General features: G+C 39.4%; 2 protein-coding genes across 2 annotated transcripts in view; both read right to left on the reverse strand.

The window, feature by feature from the left end:
- Nucleotides 1-3,767: 3,767 nt before the first annotated feature.
- The window catches only part of LOC139465014 (uncharacterized), a 58,206-nt gene continuing 41,931 nt past the window's right edge, over nt 3,768-20,042 (reverse strand). The window contains exon 6 of the mRNA XM_071246681.1: nt 3,768-7,500. Within this exon, the coding sequence (XP_071102782.1) occupies nt 5,062-7,500 (2,439 nt within the window). The 3' untranslated portion in view covers nt 3,768-5,061. The remainder of the gene's footprint in view (nt 7,501-20,042) is intronic.
- Nucleotides 7,769-19,318, reverse strand: LOC139465081 (uncharacterized). The gene is made up of 6 exons (XM_071246777.1): nt 19,229-19,318; nt 16,867-16,967; nt 15,544-15,975; nt 11,154-11,237; nt 7,872-9,554; nt 7,769-7,779 (listed from the first exon to the last, which is right to left on the reverse strand). Exons 2-6 carry the CDS (start codon nt 16,931-16,933, stop codon nt 7,769-7,771), a joined length of 2,277 nt encoding a protein of 758 aa, XP_071102878.1. The 5' UTR covers nt 16,934-16,967; nt 19,229-19,318.

A 20,042-nucleotide genomic window follows, 5' to 3' on the forward strand; every position in this document is an offset into this window, starting at 1 on the left:
ATTTACAGACCGCCGTCATATAGCTGGAATATTACTACAGTGACTGTTCTTGTCAAATCTTCCTGTTTTGCTTTTCGGGGAAGGTTGCAGAGATTATCACAAGTGTTGCTGTGGTTGTCCTAAACTAGCAGCTATCAGTCCTTACAGCTACCATGTTGCTGGCTATGGTATACTGATTGTGATCAGAACCGATTTAATATATTGTTCAGCATTCAAGACTAGTATCTTATATTTATTACCTTCAAATAAAGGTCATTTGTAAATTTGAACTACATTTATATCTGTGTATGTGAGACGCTTGTTTAGGGACTTGTCATTTATTAGGGGGTGGGGGTCAGATTAATGGGGAGGGGGGTCAGATTAATGGGGTTGGGATTGAAAAATGACAGTGAAAGGTGGGACAGGACATGTAAAATGTTACTTAAAGGGGGGGGGGGGGGGGGTTACAGCACATTATGATACAGTCTTCAGATCAATCCAACCATACCTTGAATTCCTAAAATTCAATGATGTATTGTTGATGTTTAGAATTGAAAATGTATTCCATTGTAGAAGTGAATCACAGATGACAACAGATATTCCAACAGTTTGTTTAAAGAAATATATAGACAAAAAAAATGCCTCTCAGCGTACATTTGAAAAACTGGATGAAAATCTATTAATTTATTGTGACTTCTGTATTGTGTTTAATTCATCAGTTGCTATTAAATTCAAAATGATCTTTTCCAGTTTATTTGCATTGATTAATTATTGAAGGTGCATAATTATAAGCTTGAAAAGGCCTTGAATTTGGATGCCTAATTTTTAAGGCATTAACATTAACAATGCAAATGGCCTTGAATTTTGCATTTCTTGCAAAGCATATAAAAAAGGTCCAGCAAAATATTCTACATCAGCGATAGTATAATTCTCTTGCGATGTTTGTTTAGAGTGTCATTTGCAACAATTGTAATGGTAGATTTTCAGGCATCAAAGGAAATATTTATTGAAAGACTTATGTAGGCATGAAGAGAATCAGATCATTTTGGTTCATATGGATCTAGAATTTGGTTGTAGCCAATCTTTAATTTTATTTCATGCACGCATTGTTGGAACATGCCTTGTCTGACTGACTCACTGACGATGCTCACACAATCACTTCTTCCTGTTCAACGAAACCAATGCTGCCTGTCCACAATGCATATATTTATTTATTTGTACATGAAATAAAGACGTATTTAAACATTTATAAGTCTCTGTGTGTTTCATGTCATTCTGACATTTATTGATAGAAAAGGAGTAAAGTTAATTTATATCCCAACATACACCATGTAGTAAGCTAGGTGTTACTGCCTTTGTGGGTACAATGTGTGAAACCCCACCCCTAATAAAGGTGTTAAATAATGTATTTGGAAGATGCTATCAGGAGAGCCTGGATGAGAATTGGTACCCAGTTTTCTTTTTGTAAGAAGCGACTAAATAGGTTGGATGGTCAGCCCAGTGACTTGGTTGATAGAAATTCCTCGTACCCACAGGTGTGAATTGTTGCACACACAAGTTCAAGGATAATACTTTGGGCATCCCATCAGTTGTATTATTTTATATTTTTGACATCTCCACCGAAACTAAAAGAAACAAAAGCTTTTTCATACATCATACAATTCTTATGCTACATATTTTTTACGTCATCTTAACATTCTTAATATTCTGCTGGGCGAAAGAATGTATTAACCCATGTTTGATGGGGGACCAAATACGAAACAAACAATTGTTATTCGATGGTGATGTATAATTTGATATGGGTATTATAGTTGTGTTTTGGACCTCATGTTTGCAGGTATGGTGACTGTCTTCAGCCAAGGGACATTTTGATAACATTTGTAATTGGTCAAATCCATTTTTAAAGTGTATGCTTTCTTTTGCCCTGCAGTTTTTAGAAAGAAATATATAAAAAGACAACTAGCTTAGCACCAGTGCTGATTCATGGCCAAGTAGTATTTATTATGATAATCTCTGTATGCAAGCAGTTAAACGATGTACACACATTGACAGTGATGCACGGACAACATATTCTGATTCAACCTGCTTCAATAACTTGTCATTAGACCACAGATTCCGAGAGATTGGACCCAGGTTATTCTTGGTCACGTTGATGTATGCTATTGATGTTGAGAAGTGAACATGAGTTAAATATAATTGAATGTCAGGATGCTAAAAGCATTTTGAAAAAAAAGCATTAATACAATACTCTTACAAACAAGAAATAGTTTACATGTCATGACACACATATTCCAGCATTGAAAAAAGTAAACATAACACAACTTGAAAAAAAACTTGTTCATATTAGTTGCATAAATTAAACCATTATAAACATCCTAATTTTACAAGTGAATATATTGCAGATTATGCATGCTGAACGAGAAAACTGTTAGCGTTACATGCAAACCTATTCATGAAGCCCCAGAGAATTCCAAACAAAAACATATATGGTGAATCACTTTGATAGTGACATCAGTTCAGGCACTGGTATGCGTGTTTCCTCTGACTAACAATGCATGATGTATGTACAATGCAATATTTTGTAATAAAGTAATATTTGAGGTTGACATGAGTTGGCAAAACAAATTGATATTTGGATAAGATGTAAACTTCTTTGGAATATACTTGTTTCTTAATTGAAGAAGTTTACACACAAGCATAAAATGATACTTATTTTCTACAACATTAAGGTTACAAGATGTACAGATATTGTTAGACCTTTATAAATATACCTTTATAGATCTTTAAATCATAATAACCTGCCACTTTGATAGTCACATCAGTTAAGGCACTGACTGCACACATGCCCAGTACAGTACAACTTTGAAACAGAAAGTCCCATGCAACTCTCTACCGTAATAGCCAAGGTATAAGCACTCCTGTTTTATAACATAACTTCACTATGGGAAAACACATGCAATGCAGTACAACCTTGAAACCTTGAAAGTCCATGGCCTCTATCTGCCTTACATAACAAGCACATCTGGTTTATTAACCTTGACATTCAATCTCAATCATGAACGATCAAGATATGCTTATAAAGTCTTGTCAAGTTCTATTTACATATAAATGCTCAAGATAAATATTGTGTACACACATTATTAATGAAAGTACAATTCCTTTTAATAAAGACACAGACAAAATGAAATGTGCTAATGACTTCAACCAGCAACTGCTACAATGTCAGACTTTTACACATTGTGATACATGAATCATGAATATACAGGTGGTCCAAACATAACACTATTGTTACAGCTGCCTTATGGCAAAATAGAGACTACAAACATGCAAATTCTCCAAAACTCATCCACGTGCAAACCATGTGAGCATGTATGTGTGTGATCTGCATGTTAAACATGAACACAAGGTCCACGAAAGTGCAGAGTTTTCGTTTACGTGCACTCTTTATCTGGACGATGACACGTGACTTTCCTCGATCTTGTAAATCAAGTGTGACCCCCACAGCCCATGACCACAACATCCGGGTATGTCAGCTTTGGCAAAGGTTCACAATGGCGACCTCCAGCATCCACTTTACGAGGCTTGATTAGGAATTAAGTCCAAATGGCGAGGAACCGCCTATGTGAGACAGACCTTTGAGCCAGACGGCCTTTTCATGGTGTCATTTTGATGAACCAACATTGTTGACTACAACGTCAGTGGCATCATAGCTGCAGCGTATGATGAGAGTTTATTGTTTTGAGTTCTAAAATCCTTCTCAACTGATTATATAACCCTTGATTTTGATTTTTCATGACAAAAATTCAAGACATTTGAACCATGTTTCATTATTTGACCTCTGGTGACCTTGACCTTATATGGAGGTCACCAAAAGTTAATGTGATCGAGACCCCTACCTTAGAGATCCCATATACTAAGATTCATGAAATTCCATTAATTAATACTCAAGTTATGGTGTACACAAGCTTTTTGAACCTCTCATGTCATCTAATCATATGTAAAACAAATTCCCAGGTGGATAAAGCTATGAAGTCTGCAACACCTGTCAACAGTCAAAAGGTCAAGAAAGCTAATTGCGACTTAAACCTCAAAACCAAGAAACTATATTAAGCAGCACCCCTAACGGGCATAATTTAAATAGGAAATGTTACAAACTTTGCTCCTACAGACAACATATTAATAATGGTAATCTCATTAAAGTCATATCTATCAGGTCACTTCAATTCTGTCTAGCTTTACAAACCCACCATACAAAATGATGATGCGTGGGTTTTTGATTCACCTGCGATATGTCACTTTCCGGAAACAAACTATTCTGCTTCACCATATTGTCAACGTGATCTGTTGTCACTTGCAGTTTCTTTACAACCTCTGTCCCCAAAACACCAAACTCGTGATCACAAATTACCCGCCCTTGATTTTCATTAGCCAGTTTGATTTGCTTTGCTACTCAGTCATGGAAACCAACCAGAATGCGAGTTATAAGACAATATTGGGCTGTCGATTATGATTATGTAAGAGCTTGTGAGATAGATAGCATGTCCTGTGTCCTGTAATTAGCAACAGGTACTACCATGGGAGATTTCGTGCACCGGATTATGGCCATTAACTGAGTGACTCACCATTTAATATTCTGGAAGTGGAGTCCGTATCTTTCAAGAGACCATATTTTAGGGTTTGTACAAATTTTTCACAACAACTGATCTGCAGAAAATCCTGCTCATCAAGTGTGCGTCCCCCACTTCTTGCGTCATACTAGTCATGATTACATATAACCAAATCATTCAGTGAATTGATATTGTCTTAAATAAGGATAACAATTGAGTAATTGTCTTACAAATGCACTTTGTTTCCTGAATCCTGTGCAAGCATTTCTTTCTTCAAAAGGCTGTGCATCTTTCCTTTTCCGTACCGGTGTATCCGCACTTGAAGGTGCACGTATAGCATGGGAAAGAACAGTCCTGTGGATTTGTTTGATAGGACTAAGTTTAATCAGTGTGGATGGTTCACAGTTTGAAGATAACTGGTTAGTGTTGGATGTCCACCCATCTGAGCTACACATTCAATGTCTTTATTAATGTCTTACACATCTTTATGTCCATGGAATACAGCCTTCATCACAGGTGTGCATCCTTGCCTCCCTCTGCTGTTGATGTTAGGAGACAGGGCATGTACTATAGCAGTGTTCCCACCCTGACAGGCAAGATGAAGTAAACTTTTACCATTTGCATCCACCAGTGTGAGGTCAGCCTTGTTGGACACAAGGAGATCAAACACACTTTGATGTCCACTGAAAGCTGCCACCATTGCTGGTGTGAATCCATGTATCCCTCTACTGTTGATGTTAGAAGGAGACAGGACATGTTGTACTATAGCTGTGTTTCCACCATGACAGGCATGATGAAGTAAACTATAACCATCTGCATCCACCAGTGTGAGGTCAGCTTGGTTGGACACAAGGAGCTCAAACACACTTTTATGTCCATTGACAGCTGCCATTATTACTGGTGTGTAACCGTGTATCCCTCTACTGTTGATGTTAGAAGGAGACAGGACATGTTGTACTATAGCTGTGTTTCCACCATGACAGGCATGATGAAGTAAACTATTACCATTTGCATTCACCAGTGTTAGGTCAGCTTGGTTGGACAGAAGGAGGTCAAACACACTTTGATGTCCACCGATAGCTGCCACCATTACTGGTGTGTATCCATGTGAGCCTCTACTATTGATGTTAGAAGGACTCAGGACATGTTGTACTATAGCAGTATTTCCACCACGACAGGCATGATGAAGTAAACTATCACCAGATGTAGACACCAGTGTGAGGTCAGCTTGGTTGGACACAATGAGGTCAAACACACTTTGATGTCCATGGACAGCTGCCACCATTACTGGTGTGCATCCATTTATCCCTCTACTGTTGATGTTAGAAGGAAACAGAACATGTTGTACTATAGCAGTGTTTCCACCATGACAGGCAAGATGAAGTAAACTATCACCATCTACATCCACCAGTGTGAGGTCAGCCTTGTTGGACACAAGGAGATCAAACACACTTTGATGTCCACCGATAGCTGCCACCATTACTGGTGTGTATCCATGTGAGCCTCTACTATTGATGTTAGAAGGACTCAGGACATGTTGTACTATAGCAGTATTTCCACCACGACAGGCATGATGAAGTAAACTATCACCATCTGTATCCACCAGTGTGAGGTCAGCTTGGTTGGACACAAGGAGGTCAAACACACTTTCATGTCCATGGACAGCTGCCACCATTACTGGTGTGTATCCATGTATCCCTCTACTGTTGATGTTAGAAGGAGACAGGACATGTTGTACTATAGCAGTGTTTCCACCATGACAGGCAAGATGAAGTAAACTATCACCATCTACATCCACCAGTGTGAGGTCAGCTTGGTTGGACACAAGGAGGTCAAACACACTTTGATGTCCACTGACAGCTGCCACCATTACTGGTGTGTATCGTTGTATCCCTCTACTGTTGATGTTAGAAGGCGACAGAACATGTTGTACTATAGCAGTGTTTCCACCATGACAGGCAAGATGAAGTAAACTTTTACCATCTGTATCCACCAGTGTGAGGTCAGCTTGGTTGGACACAAGGAGGTCAAACACACTTGGATGTCCAATGACAGCTGCCACCATTACTGGTGTCCATCCATTCTCCCCTCTACTGTTGATGTTAGAAGGAAACAGAACATGTTGTACTATAGCTGTGTTTCCACCAAGACAGGCAAGATGAAGTAAACTATTACCATTTGCATCCACCAGTTTGAGGTCAGCTTGGTTGGACACAAGGAGGTCAAACACACTTTGATGTCCATTGACAGCTGCCACCATTACTGGTGTGTATCCATATATCCCTCTACTGTTGATGTTAGAAGGAGACAGAACATGTTGCACTATAGTAGTGTCTCCACCACGACAGGCAAAATGAAGTAAACTATTACCATCTGTATCCACCAGTGTGAGGTCAGCTTTGTTGGACACAAGGAGGTCAAACACACTTTCATGTCCACTGACAGCTGCCACCATTACTGGTGTGTATCCATATATCCCTCTACTGTTGATGTTAGAAGGTGACAGGACATGTTGTACTATAGCTGTGTTCCCACCCTGACAGGCAAGATGAAGTAAACTATTACCATCTGTATCCACCAGTGTGAGGTCAGCTTGGTTGGACATAAGGAGCTCAAACACACTTTGATGTCCACTGACAGCTGCTGCCATTAATGGTGTGCATCCATGCCTCCCTCTACTGTTTATGTTAGAAGGAGACAGGACATGTTGTACTATAGCAGTGTTCCCACCCTCACAGGCATGATGAAGTAAACTATTACCATCTGTATCCACCAGTGTGAGGTCAGCTTGGTTGGACACAAGGAGATCAAACACACTTTGATGTCCACTGTGAGCTGCCGCCATTACTGGTGTGGATCCCTGCATCCCTCTACTGTTGATGTTAGAAGGAGACAGGACATGTTGCACTATAGCCTTGTTACCACCAATGCAGGCAAAATGAATAATTCCGTTTCTATATTTGTCTTTCACATTCAAGTTTGATATTGTCTGCAGTAACTCAAAACATCCCTCTGATCCTGTGTGTGCTGCAACCATGACAGGGGTTCTGCCATTCACATCAACAGAGTTTATGACATTATTCCCAGGTTTCCTGGTTAACAGGACTTTCAGGGTTTTTTCCATTCCTGATTTACAGACAAGATGGAAGATGGTTTGCAGTCCCTTGTCTCTTGTGTTAATATCAGCGCCTTCCTGAAGCAGATACACTAGTATGTCAGAGTTGCCATTTACAGCAGCTACCAACAAAAGTCTGTTCAGTGTCAACTGATGGTCATGTTTCTCACTCCTGCTGAACAGCCATTTCAATGCTGTCACGTTGTTGCTTTGTGCACATCCTTCCATGGCCTCACTGATCTCTCCTTGAGTGAACTCTTCTCCAGTTGTGTGTTCTATATCTGTAACTAGACGTGCATTATGTCCAAGAACTGCCCAGTACAGAAAACATTGTCCCTTCTCTTTCTTGTGAAACCAAGGTTCTTCCTTAGCATAAGTTTGATTATGCTGGTGAAGCTGTTTTGTCCGATCACACTGAAGTTTGTTGAGCAGCTTGAAAACTGTGGCGTCTTGTTTGAGAATTGGATGTGTTACTGATTTAGAAAACTGTCCTTGTTTGATAGACTGTGCAAACCTTGTGGTAAGTAGGTCATCATAATTCTCTGAGACATATATCAAATGGAGATGATCATCAACTTTGGTTTCCTCAACCTTTTCACTCTGTACCCTTTCAAACAGAAAGTCATCACTGCATTGCTTCAAAACAAAGATTGGACTGATATTATACAAGGCACAGGCACTAGCATCATAGATTGAAGAATGAGCAAAGCCAACAGTGTCTCCTCTTGTGAAGAATGTACCTCTCAAACCTTTAGCTGCTTTGTACATGCCTGAACGTGTAGCGTCAGACATCAGCCGTAAAACAGTTTTGACCAGGCTGTCGATTTCCTTATCCTCACCTTCACTGTCTAACTTGGTCAGGTCCAATTTGTCTTCACACAGTAGCATCAGAACCAGAATGGCTGATCGGTCATTTCTGTCTTCAAGCAAATGCTTTAGTTCTAGCCTGAGATAAAACAGAGGTTCTTTGAAAAAAGATTTTGCATTTTTGTAGAAAGATGAAAATTCAAAACAAAGTTTACAAATAAGAGGGAATCCAAAGATATTTGAACAGATTTCCAGCTCACTGTAATCAGGTATATGTTGCATGGAGCAGTCACCGAGAGCATTCCTATGTTGTTCAAATATTGTCTTTTTCTCTTTGTCAGAAAGCCAGTATTTATCTTGTGTGGTTAAATCCATTACAGTTTGAGCTTTGAACAGTTTGAAACCCTCGTACTGCAGTTTTGCAAGTCCATCATGGAAGTTGTATGACTTTGATGTGAAGATCACACGAATATAGTTTGTTTGACATTCTGGTTGACTCTGTACTTTCTTTCTGGATTTACGAACAGCATCACTATCTTTTGTTTGAAATTCTGGTTGACTCTGCACTTTCTTTCTGGATTTACCAACAGCATCACTATCTTTTGTTTGAAATTCTGTTTGACTCTGCACTTTCTTTCTGGATTTACCAACAGCATCACTGCTTTCATGCATTTCTGAATGCAGCTTTTCCGCACTCCGCTTTTGTTCTAAATGGAGGAGAAGGTTGTTTAGAAAGGATTTCACCTGTGATGTATTCGCAGATAATCCAACAGTACCAAACATGTCATCTACTATGAGAAATACTCTGGGGTGCCTATTAAGACAGTGGTCTAAGTCAAACTTCTCAATATTGTCCACAAACACGACCTCGTAGCCTTTGTCTCTGTACTGTGACCCTAACACCAGAGCCATCGTTGTCTTGCCTTCTCCTGAAGCTCCGCAGATGGTCACATGTCCAAATTCCTTCAATTTTCGTTTCACGTCTTTGAAGGGTTCAGTTGGAAGAAAAATCTTCTTCGCTTCGTCTGTACGCAAATCAAGGGTACCTGTGGAGGAATGAAAACTATTTACTATGAACACTTGGAATGAAACATAAGAAACCAAAATAGATACCTCTTTCATACTGTGTGGAACATCTTTTTGTGTAGGAGGAGAAAGGATCATCTGAATTTTCTCATGATGAAATATTTCAACTTTCACTGAAAAATCTTTTATGTCTCCACAGTACTTTAAAATGAACACTGAACATCACCATCTTTGATCAGTGACGAGTGCTTGGCATTGTGGCATCAGTTGTTGATACACACTGAATTGCAAGCATAGAGAAAACGTTCTTTTCATAAGAACTTGTTCCTGATTTAGTGTACACAACAACAACTTTATTTAGGAGATAAACATACTGTGTTTTTAATGTAGAGCTAGGTTACCTGTAGATTTAAGCGCGCTAAATTGAATTTGGAACCGAACGTGCAGCGTGAGGTTTCAAATGTTAAATTTAGCACGGTTAAATCTACAGGTAACCTAGCTCTACATAGAAAACACAGTATGTTTATCTCCATTCTACCATGACTAAATAAAACGCGAACTCTTTGGTGTTAGCAAATATACTGAGTGAAGCGGCATGGGTTGAGTTCAGTGTTTTGAGTGGGTTATCAATCTGAATTACTTGAATCACGGAACAAAATATGGCGCTGTATATACTCAAGCACTTTGTTTACACCATAATACTTCACTCGAACATATGACAGGCATTGAAAGCATATAAGCACAGCAACTTGGTGATCATCCCTTAAGAAAACAAAGCAAGCTTTGCAAGGCTTTCGCTCTACATCGCATGTCACCATTATGACATACCGCTCATTTTGAAGCAAAAGATATGACGTCACAGTGGTATAAAGAAAAGCGCCACAATTCCAAGCTCTCTATTGTCTCCAAAACGTAAATACATTCCCTTTGTAGATTTCTATCGTGTTTTCTGCATGAAATGTATTGCCACACATCCTTTGAATATTTTAGTAACTGAATCTGTGCATTTTGTAACCTGTAATTGTAGATATAATTATTTAAATATGCCTACCGACAATGACCGAAAATAGTACTATTCTATGAATATTAGCTTTCGCAGTGAAACCAGCTGTTTCAATCAGAGGGAGTTTATTGTGATTTAATAGCCTCTGATTGACCAATCCTAATCGAGTAAATTCCAAATTCATGGTAGAATAATAAATAACATCCTTCTTCATTCAGACTTGTTAATAATGGCCATGTTTGCAATATTGCCAGATTCAAGCCCCCTGCACAAATTCAATCAAATTGAAATCTGATGTTTGACTCTGATACAATACGGCTCTGTGTGAAGACAACACGTTCTAAGGGGTCACATCATCGGGAAATATCATTTGGACTGAGAAATAAGCACCAATCTGCTCTCTGAGAATTGTTAAGTGTCTTGCACAACATCATTGTCAATATTTAGGAGTCTGTATACTCTTCGTTCCTTCATCACCCATATATACATAAGGATGACATGTTGGGCCAGGGAAATAACATTCCGATTGAACATAAGCACCATTTGCACTCTGAGAATGGTAAGAGTCTTGCACAAGATCAAGTAGACAACTGACCCTTCAGCCATGAAAGCTCACCTCTCCCAAGCGTTCCTTGTCTGGTCTGTTCGGTGATGATGTTCAAAGTGTTGGCAACCTGGGAGCCCCCTGAAGGATGGTCACCTGTCAACACCAATATATGAGGAATCATCGGTAACCATGGTAACCAAATTTCAATGCTGAATACGAACTTACGGGGCCACAACCTCATTTGTCAGGGAAATCCTCCCCCCCACCCCCCACCCCTCTCTCTCTCTCTCTCTCTCTCTCTCTCTCTCTCAGCTACTAACAAATATTCAATGTGGTTTCCGCAAAAATCGTAGTACTATTGATCATTTAGTACGATTGGAATCGTTTGTCAAAAATGTTTTTGTCCACAAACAACATGCAGTGTCAGTATTTTTCGATCTTGAGAAAGCTTACGACACTACCTGGAAGCATGGCATTTTAAAAGATTTACACAAGTTTGGTCTGAGAGGCCGCTTACCACATTTTATATCACAGTTTTTAGACGGCAGGCAATTTCAAGTCCGAGTGGGTTCAACCCTGTCTGAGGTGGATGTTACATTATCTAAACTAAAGAAATCTGACACGAACCAACTTCAATATCAACAAGAATATAATCAGTTAAGAAGTGAATACAACACTTACAAATCAATATTTACAGATGGATCCAAGGATGGAGGTGCTGTTGCCAGCGCAACCATCATTGGATCCAGAACTTTATCAACCAGATTACCAGATGACTCCTCAATTTTTACAGCAGAATCACATGCCATATTAACTGCTCTAAACTATATAAATAGCCAGTCCAAACATAAGGCATTTATCATTTTTTCAGACTCACTTTCCTGTCTTCAAGCAATAAAAAATATGTCGTGTCAGCATCCAATTTTACTTGAAATTATTGAATTACATAATAATCTTGCAACTGGCCAATACGACATCGTCTTTTGTTGGTTGCCCAGCCATGTTGGGATCATTGGTAACACTTTGGCTGATACTGCTGCTAAGGTAGCACTCAACAAATCTGTGACACCACTTCTTCTACCTTACAGTGATTATAAACCTGTCATTAGATGTTATATCAGAGATCTGATGCAGAAGAAGTGGGACACCCAAGTGGGTATAAATAAATTACATGCAATCAAAGCAAATACCGGTTATACCTACTTGGGTTGTCAGTCCAGATTTGATGAGGTTATATTAAGACGATGTCGCATTGGCCATTCAAGATATACTCATGAATATTTACTTAATGGTGAGGATCCTCCTTTCTGCATCCCTTGTGATGAGAGAATCACGGTCAAGCATGTCCTGCTTGACTGTGTTGATTTTTCCATCACAAGGGATAAATATTTCAAATCATCATCGCTTAAGGATCTTTTTACCAATATTAGTCCTCATTTAATTATTGCATTTTTAAAAGAAATTGAACTGATAAATAAATTTTGATGTACGTAATTGTTTCTTAATTTGATAGTATCTAATTGTGAACTGAGATTGTTATTGGCTGTGCCCTTGACGGGGGTTAAAGTACTGTAAAATTATTGTCCCCCTGAGAGGGCATAGTAAGTCCATATCATTCGAAGTCTGTTATTACTATCATAGTTTTAATCGTAGCATATATGTTCTTTTAAATTCAGCTAAATTCCCTAATCGTCGCCAACACCTGAAGGGATGATGTAAATCCAGCTGGGGTCCATGCAGGTAGCAAAAGTACTGTAAGTCCCCATGGTCCCCAGTATGGTGATCTACCTTCAGTTGTTGGAGATCATAGCCTGTTTTTATAATGTATTGTTATGTATCGTACTATCCATTTTATGATTCCATACTAGTTTTAAATATTTCTCTGTGATAAATCTAGTTATTTTACTGCCCATCGTTGGTAGGTTTTTATACGTTTTCCAAGTATTTCTAATATTTTACCTTTGATAGTCACGATATGGCTGAAATATTGCCGATGTGACTTAAAACTTAACTCACTCACTCACTCAACCCTGTCTGACCATTATAATCAGGAGCAGGGTGTCCCACAAGGAAGTATTTTGTCAGTTACTCTATTTAGTATTAAAATCAATAGTCTTTCCAAGGTTTTAAGTGATGCAGTGGATGGATCACTTTTCGTAGATGATTTTAATATATCTTGTCGTGGTACAAATATGCACACTATTGAGCGACAGCTACAATTATGCCTCAATAAAATACAGAAATGGTGTCTAGAGAATGGGTTTAAGTTCTCCAAAGTCAAAACAAACTGTATCCATTTTTGCCGCAAATATAAACCGCATAAAGACCCTGAACTATTTTTGGCTGGTTTTCCTATTAAAGTTGTCAAGGAAGCCAAGTTCTTGGGTATTATATTTGATAATCATCTCACATTTTTACCACATATAAAATATCTGAAGACTAAATGTCTGAAGGCAATTGACTTGTTGAAAGTCGTTTCTCATTCAAAATGGGGAGGGGATCAGACTACTCTCCTTCATTTATATCCCTCTCTCATCCGTTCCAAACTCGATTATGGTTCTATTATTTATGGGGGGGCCTGTAAAAGCAACTTAAAAATATTAGATTCAGTACATCATCAAGGCCTGAGACTTTGTCTTGGAGCCTTTCGAACATCACCAGTCGATAGCTTATATGTAGAGGCCGATGAGCCATCTCTAAAACAACGTCGAATCAAACTTTCGTTACAATATGTGACTAAATTGTACTCAAACCCTTCGAATCCAGCATATGAATGTGTGTTTAATCCCATGTATGCCAAATTATTTTAATCTAAACCAAAACTTGTTCCTCCTCTAGGGATCAGAATTCAGCCACATATTACAGCAGCTAATATTGATCTTTCTATTATCTCACCTTCCCGGCTACTGTCTACACCTCCTTGGCAACTAGTTAAACAAGAGGTAGACCTAACACTAACTACCCTAAAGAAATCTGACACTAACCCATTGATATATCAACAAGAATATGCGCAATTAAGGTCCAAATATGATTCTCATCGATCTATTTTTACTGATGGTTCAAAGGATGGTGGCAAAGTTTCAAGTGCCACTGTCATTGGATCTAAAAGAGTGTCTTTGAGAATTCCTGGTACTGGCTCTATTTTTACAGCTGAAGCCAATGCTATTCTTATAGCATTGGAATACATTCAAAATCAATCATCTCAACAGTTCATCATCTTTTCTGATTCCTTGTCATGCCTTCAGGCCATCCATAATTGTTCTTCAGATCATCCACTCATTCTTGATATTTTAGAATTGAATAATGTTCTCGCCACTGCCCAATACGACATCGTCTTTTGTTGGTTGCCAAGCCATGTTGGAATTGTTGGTAATACAATGGCTGATGCTGCTGCAAAAGCAGCACTCAACAAATCTGTGACACCACTTCTTCTTCCATACACTGATTATAAGCCTGTTATTAGATGTTAAATCAGGGACCTTATGCAAAAGAAGTGGGACACCCAAGCAGGTGTAAATAAATTGCATGAAATAAAACCAACTATTGGCTACACCTACTTGGGTTGTCAGTCCAGATTTGAAGAGGTCATTTTACGGCGATGTCGTATTGGCCACATGAGATATACACATGAATATCTTTTAAAAGGTGAAGATCCTCCGTTCTGTATCCCTTGTGATGAAAGAATCACGGTCAAGCATGTCCTGCTTGACTGTATTGATTTTTCCATCACAAGGGATAAGTATTTCAAAGTCTCATCCTTTAGAGATCTTTTTAATCAGATAAGTCCACATTTTATACTTGCTTTTTTACAGGAAATTGAATTGATAGATAAATTTTGATGACTATGTATTGTAAATAAATAAATATCTTTTACTATTGATAGTACGAATAATTAACTGAGATTGTCAGTGGCTTTATCCTCGAAGGGGGTTAAAGTAGTGTAAAATTATTGTCCCCCTGAGAGGATATGTTAGACCACTTCATTCAAAGTAATTTATCTATCACTGTTTTTAAACGTAGAATATTTGTATATTTTACTTTTCGGCTAATCTCGTCCACATTCGCCAATAACTAAAGGAATGGTGTAAATCCTGTTAGGGAACCTTGTAGGTAGCTAAGGTACTGTAAGTCCCCTTGGTCCCTAGTATGGTGGCCTCACTTTAGTTGTTGGTGATTAATAGCCTGTTTTTATAATGTGTCGTCTGTTGTAAAAAAAATCATTTTATTGCTCTAAAACTAGTTTTACACTTCTGATCTGTGACATATTGCTGGTTGTTATACTGTCCTTCGTTGACAGTTTTTTATATAAATCTATAATATAAATGCATAACTTGTTCAAGTCACGATATGGCTGAAATACTGCCGATGTGACTTTAAATATTAACTCACTCACTCACTCACTCTCTCTCTCATATATGGGGGGACAACAAGGACAACAAGGACAACCACCTGTACCTACCAAATCCGGGGACTGGCTGGTTCGATACCACAACGTCCTCCGCTGCTGTAAAGTTTTCTACATCTGAACTTTCAGAGTCAACATCAGGAATGGCCATGTGACCTCCAGACTGCTCACCGGAAGTGTCCATGTGACCTCCAGACTGCTCACCGGAAGTGGCCATGTGACCTCCAGACTGCTCACCGGAAGTGGCCATGTGACCTCCAGACTGCTCACCGGAAGTGGCAATGTGACTTCCAGACTGCTCACCGGAAGTGGCCATGTGACCTCCAGACTGCTCACCGGAAGTGGCCATGTGACCTCCAGACTGCTCACCGGAAGTGGCAATGTGACTTCCAGACTGCTCACCGGAAGTGGCCATGTGACCTCCAGACTGTTCACCGGAAGTGACCATGTGACCTCCAGACTGCTCACCGGAAGTGACCATGTGACCTCCAGACTGCTCACCGGAAGTGACCATGTGACCTTCAGACTGCTCACCGGAAGTGACCATGTGACCTCCAGACTGCTCACCGGAAGTGACCATGTGACCTCCAGACTGCTCACCGGAAGTGGCCATGTGACCTTCAGACTGCTCACTGGAAGTGACCATGTGACCTCCAGACTGCTCACCGGAAGTGGCCATGTGACCTTCAGACTGCTCACCGGAAGTGGCCATGTGACCTTCAGACTGCTCACCGGAAGTGGCCATGTGACCTCCAGACTGCTCACCGGAAGTTGCCATGTGAATTCCAGACGGCTCACCAGAAGTTGCCTTGTGACCTTCAGACTGCTCACCGGAAGTGGCCATGTGACCTCCACACTGCTCACCAGAAGTTGCCATGTGACCTTCAGACTGCTCACCGGAAGTGGCCATGTGACCTCCAGACTGCTCACCGGAAGTGACCATGTGACCTTCAGACTGCTCACTGGAAGTGACCATGCGACCTTCAGACTGCTCACCGGAAGTGGCCATGTGACCTTCAGACTGCTCACCGGAAGTGACTATGTAACCTCCAGACTGCTCACCGGAAGTGGCCATGTGACCTTCATACTGCTCACCGGAAGTGGCCATGTGACCTCCAGACTGCTCACCGGAAGTGGCCATGTGACCTCCAGACTGCTCACCGGAAGTTGCCATGTGAATTCCAGACGGCTCACCAGAAGTTGCCTTGTGACCTTCAGACTGCTCACCGGAAGTGGCCATGTGACCTCCACACTGCTCACCAGAAGTTGCCATGTGACCTTCAGACTGCTCACCGGAAGTTGCCATGTGACCTCCAGACTGCTCACCGGAAGTGGCCATGTGACCTTCAGACTGCTCACCGGAAGTGACCATGTGACCTCCAGACTGCTCACCGGAAGTTGCCATGACCAGGTGGTGGCCACTGTCCTCGTCTGTACTGGCCATTACAAGTTCAGCTCTTCACATCACCATGAAGCATCTATGAAAATAGAGAGGAATCTAATCATGTTATGACAATAAGTCAAGCTGGTATGACAGTATGTAGCCTTGGGATCTGAAGCACGAGGGCCCAAGATGGTAGGTAACCTTATCAGTGTCCCTGAGACTTGAACAAAATATTGTATGATACATAAGAGAAAGATATACCCTTTGAGATAATGAAAAATACCTATACCTTTCAAGATATTTTTCAATGACAAATAGACTCCAAATACTTCTGATGAAGGCCATTTCTTCCTATATTTGAATTTATGAACATGATGGAAGATATGCTTTTATCTTCCTGCTGTTGAAATATTTCTACATCTTGCGCATTTGAGTTTCATAATTTCACGACGTGCAATGGAGCGCGGATTGGGGGCTCCCTTGTCAGGGGATGACTTATGTAAAGTTTCAACTACTTTCGCGGAGGAAGCACAATCATGGTTATTTAATTAGTGTCAAGCGCTTCACTGAGTACCTCCTTTGTTGTTGAACAATGATTGTAACTGTGTTACACATTGTTCTGTTGAGACTCGATACACGCTCATTGCATTGTGATTGGACAGTGATAAGTCTGAAATGTAGTACTATTTAATGTTAGCAGTTTGGGGGAAGTGACAATATTCAGATGCTAGTGTGATACTTCCTGAATACCATGGAATGTGATAGTATGTCATAGAAACATAGTGGAATATTCTCAGTTGTGTGGGCACTGAGTCAAATTTTCCAGTGGCAAGTTAGACTGTATGTAAGGTCACAAGAGTGTGTTCAGTCAAGACCAGCTTTCATGTAAAGATCAATCATCACCCTGGACTCCATGTCGAGGCCATCTCAGAAACTTGATCACTGTCGTTGGTGGGTAAATATATAATTATCACAGACCTTTTCTATCACAACTGTATTTTTTTATACTGACCACTGCCATCATATATACCGCCACTGAATATTGTACTACCACTCTATTGTGTACTGGCATTGTATCGTAATTGCTAGGCAGTAATTTGTATTGATTGGTTAACCTAGTTATTTTTGTAATACATTTGTTGTATACCACTTGTTGTTTGTTTGGTGGTTTCACACTAAATTCTTTGAAGTACAGTTTTCTGGGTTAACATATTGTTTACAGTTGGGAATGGACACATCACACAATGTTCCTTTATTCATTCCCTGATTTTCACCCACAGTGCAACACAAAACCTGCGGTATGGTGGTCTACCTTCAGTTGCTGGCGATCTATAGCCTGTTTTTATAATGTAATGTTATGTATAGTGCTATTGATTTTATGATTACATACTAGTTCTAAATTTATTTCTGTGATAAGTCTTACGGTCTAGTTATTTTACTGTCCCTCGTTGGCAGGTGTTTTATATAAGTTTCAATATATGTATTATATTAACTATTGATAGTGACGATTTGGCTGAAATATTGCCGATGTGACTTAAAATTTTAACTCACTCACTCAGTCACTCACAAAACTTGCGAAGAAACCTGGAAAAGAGGAATGGAACACTTGTAATTTCATGTGTTCCCTTATTTGTTTCTCTCAGTATATTTCTGTCTGGTTATTCTTCGTCCCACGGATTCCAAAATACACTCTTCACTAGGGCTGTTACAATTCACTCGCGTATTCGGTGAATCGAACCATAACCATTCATGAATTGAATTCGTTATTCATGGCCACTAGAATTGAATATTTATGAATATGCTATCATGTATATTTATATACCCTGTACCTAAAAATCTCCATAACAACATATTATATGCATAGATTTCTTTCAATGACAACACTCTAATACTAGTTAATTTGATAGTATTGTTTTCACTGGTCATTGTCGCATTTGAGCAAATACTAGTACCTGGATTAGTGCAGTGTATAAATGTATAATGTATCAATAATTAACAAACCATGTCAAATAAATTATGATTTTATTGCTTCACTGAATATAATAAATAATACATAAACTGCTGACTTGTTATTGTAATTGTGAATTAATATTCGTATTCGTTACCCTATATTCGTGATATGAATCGTATTTGCCTCATAGTGTATTCGTTGCAGCCCTACTCTACACATTACCAGGTGATTACAGAAGAAGAAGAAGAAAAACTGTTTATTTTTGTCTCACCCATGGTCAAAAAATACATTACACCACAAGATAAAAGAGACATTTAACATATAAACAAATTATTACAAACATACCACCAGATACCATATAATAGATCTATTATATGGTCTCTGATACCACTGAACACACTCACCACGCAAGACGTTACGGAACACCCTGCAAGTCTTTAGCAAGTTGAGAAGTAAACGTGGCTGAGGATAGATACTTGAAACAGCTTCTTGACTGACACCTCTTGTGGTGCTAGTAGTCACTCAGTAATCGTACTTTCACTTTCACTTTCAGCGCCTTGACAGACCTACAGCAACAATAAGTTGCCGCCCCATCTTCATTATGATCCTATCATATCAATTCTCATCCTCTTCCTGTCATTCAAAGGTATTTCGTGAGTTTGTGTTCGTGTACTGACTAATTGCTCGGTGTTCTTAAACGAAAAGTCGTAAACGGGAATTCCAAAGCTATTTATAGCTTCGTCCCGCAGCGAATATCAATAATTTATTCCACTGGTTGTTATTATAGATTAGCAAACCTGAACTGGTTCCCGGCTCTCTATGCGCTACAACTTGGGATATGAAGAGACGGGGCCCAGCTTCTAGAAACACTGCACATTGACTGGAACCCGGTACAACCAGTATGGAAAATGAAATTAGATTATTGAACAAGGCAAATCACAAAACGCTTCGATATATCGGCGTTTGGATCTGTACCATATAGTCGTGTCATTAAACAAAAAAGTGTTCCTCAATGGATTTTAGGTGTTTGTATTAAAAAAATATTATTGAATCCCTGAGTGCAAATTAATCAGGTAGCATTATGGTACATGCTATCAGTATTTCTAGTAAATATAAAACGTCAACGCCAGAGAATAACCAGTCTCGATTATCGGCCGAAACAGATTCTATTGGACGTAAAAGTCAAAATTCAATGAGGATGTTTATCGCTTCTAAAAT

Source organism: Haliotis cracherodii, unplaced genomic scaffold (assembly GCF_022045235.1).
Source record: "Haliotis cracherodii isolate W230 unplaced genomic scaffold, xgHalCrac1.p SCAF_17, whole genome shotgun sequence".
NCBI classification, from domain to species: Eukaryota; Metazoa; Mollusca; class Gastropoda; order Lepetellida; family Haliotidae; genus Haliotis; species Haliotis cracherodii.

Coding starts and splice junctions, on each gene's coding strand:
- LOC139465081 (XM_071246777.1), bottom strand. CDS start 16,933: ATGGCCAGTACAGACGAGGACAGTGGCCACCACCTGGTCATGGCAACT. Junction 15,976..16,866: donor TTCCGGTGAGCAGTCTGGAG/GTCACATGGTCA, acceptor AGCAGTCTGGAG/GTCACATGGTCACTTCCGGT. Junction 11,238..15,543: donor CCAGCCAGTCCCCGGATTTG/GTAGGTACAGGT, acceptor TGGTGTTGACAG/GTGACCATCCTTCAGGGGGC.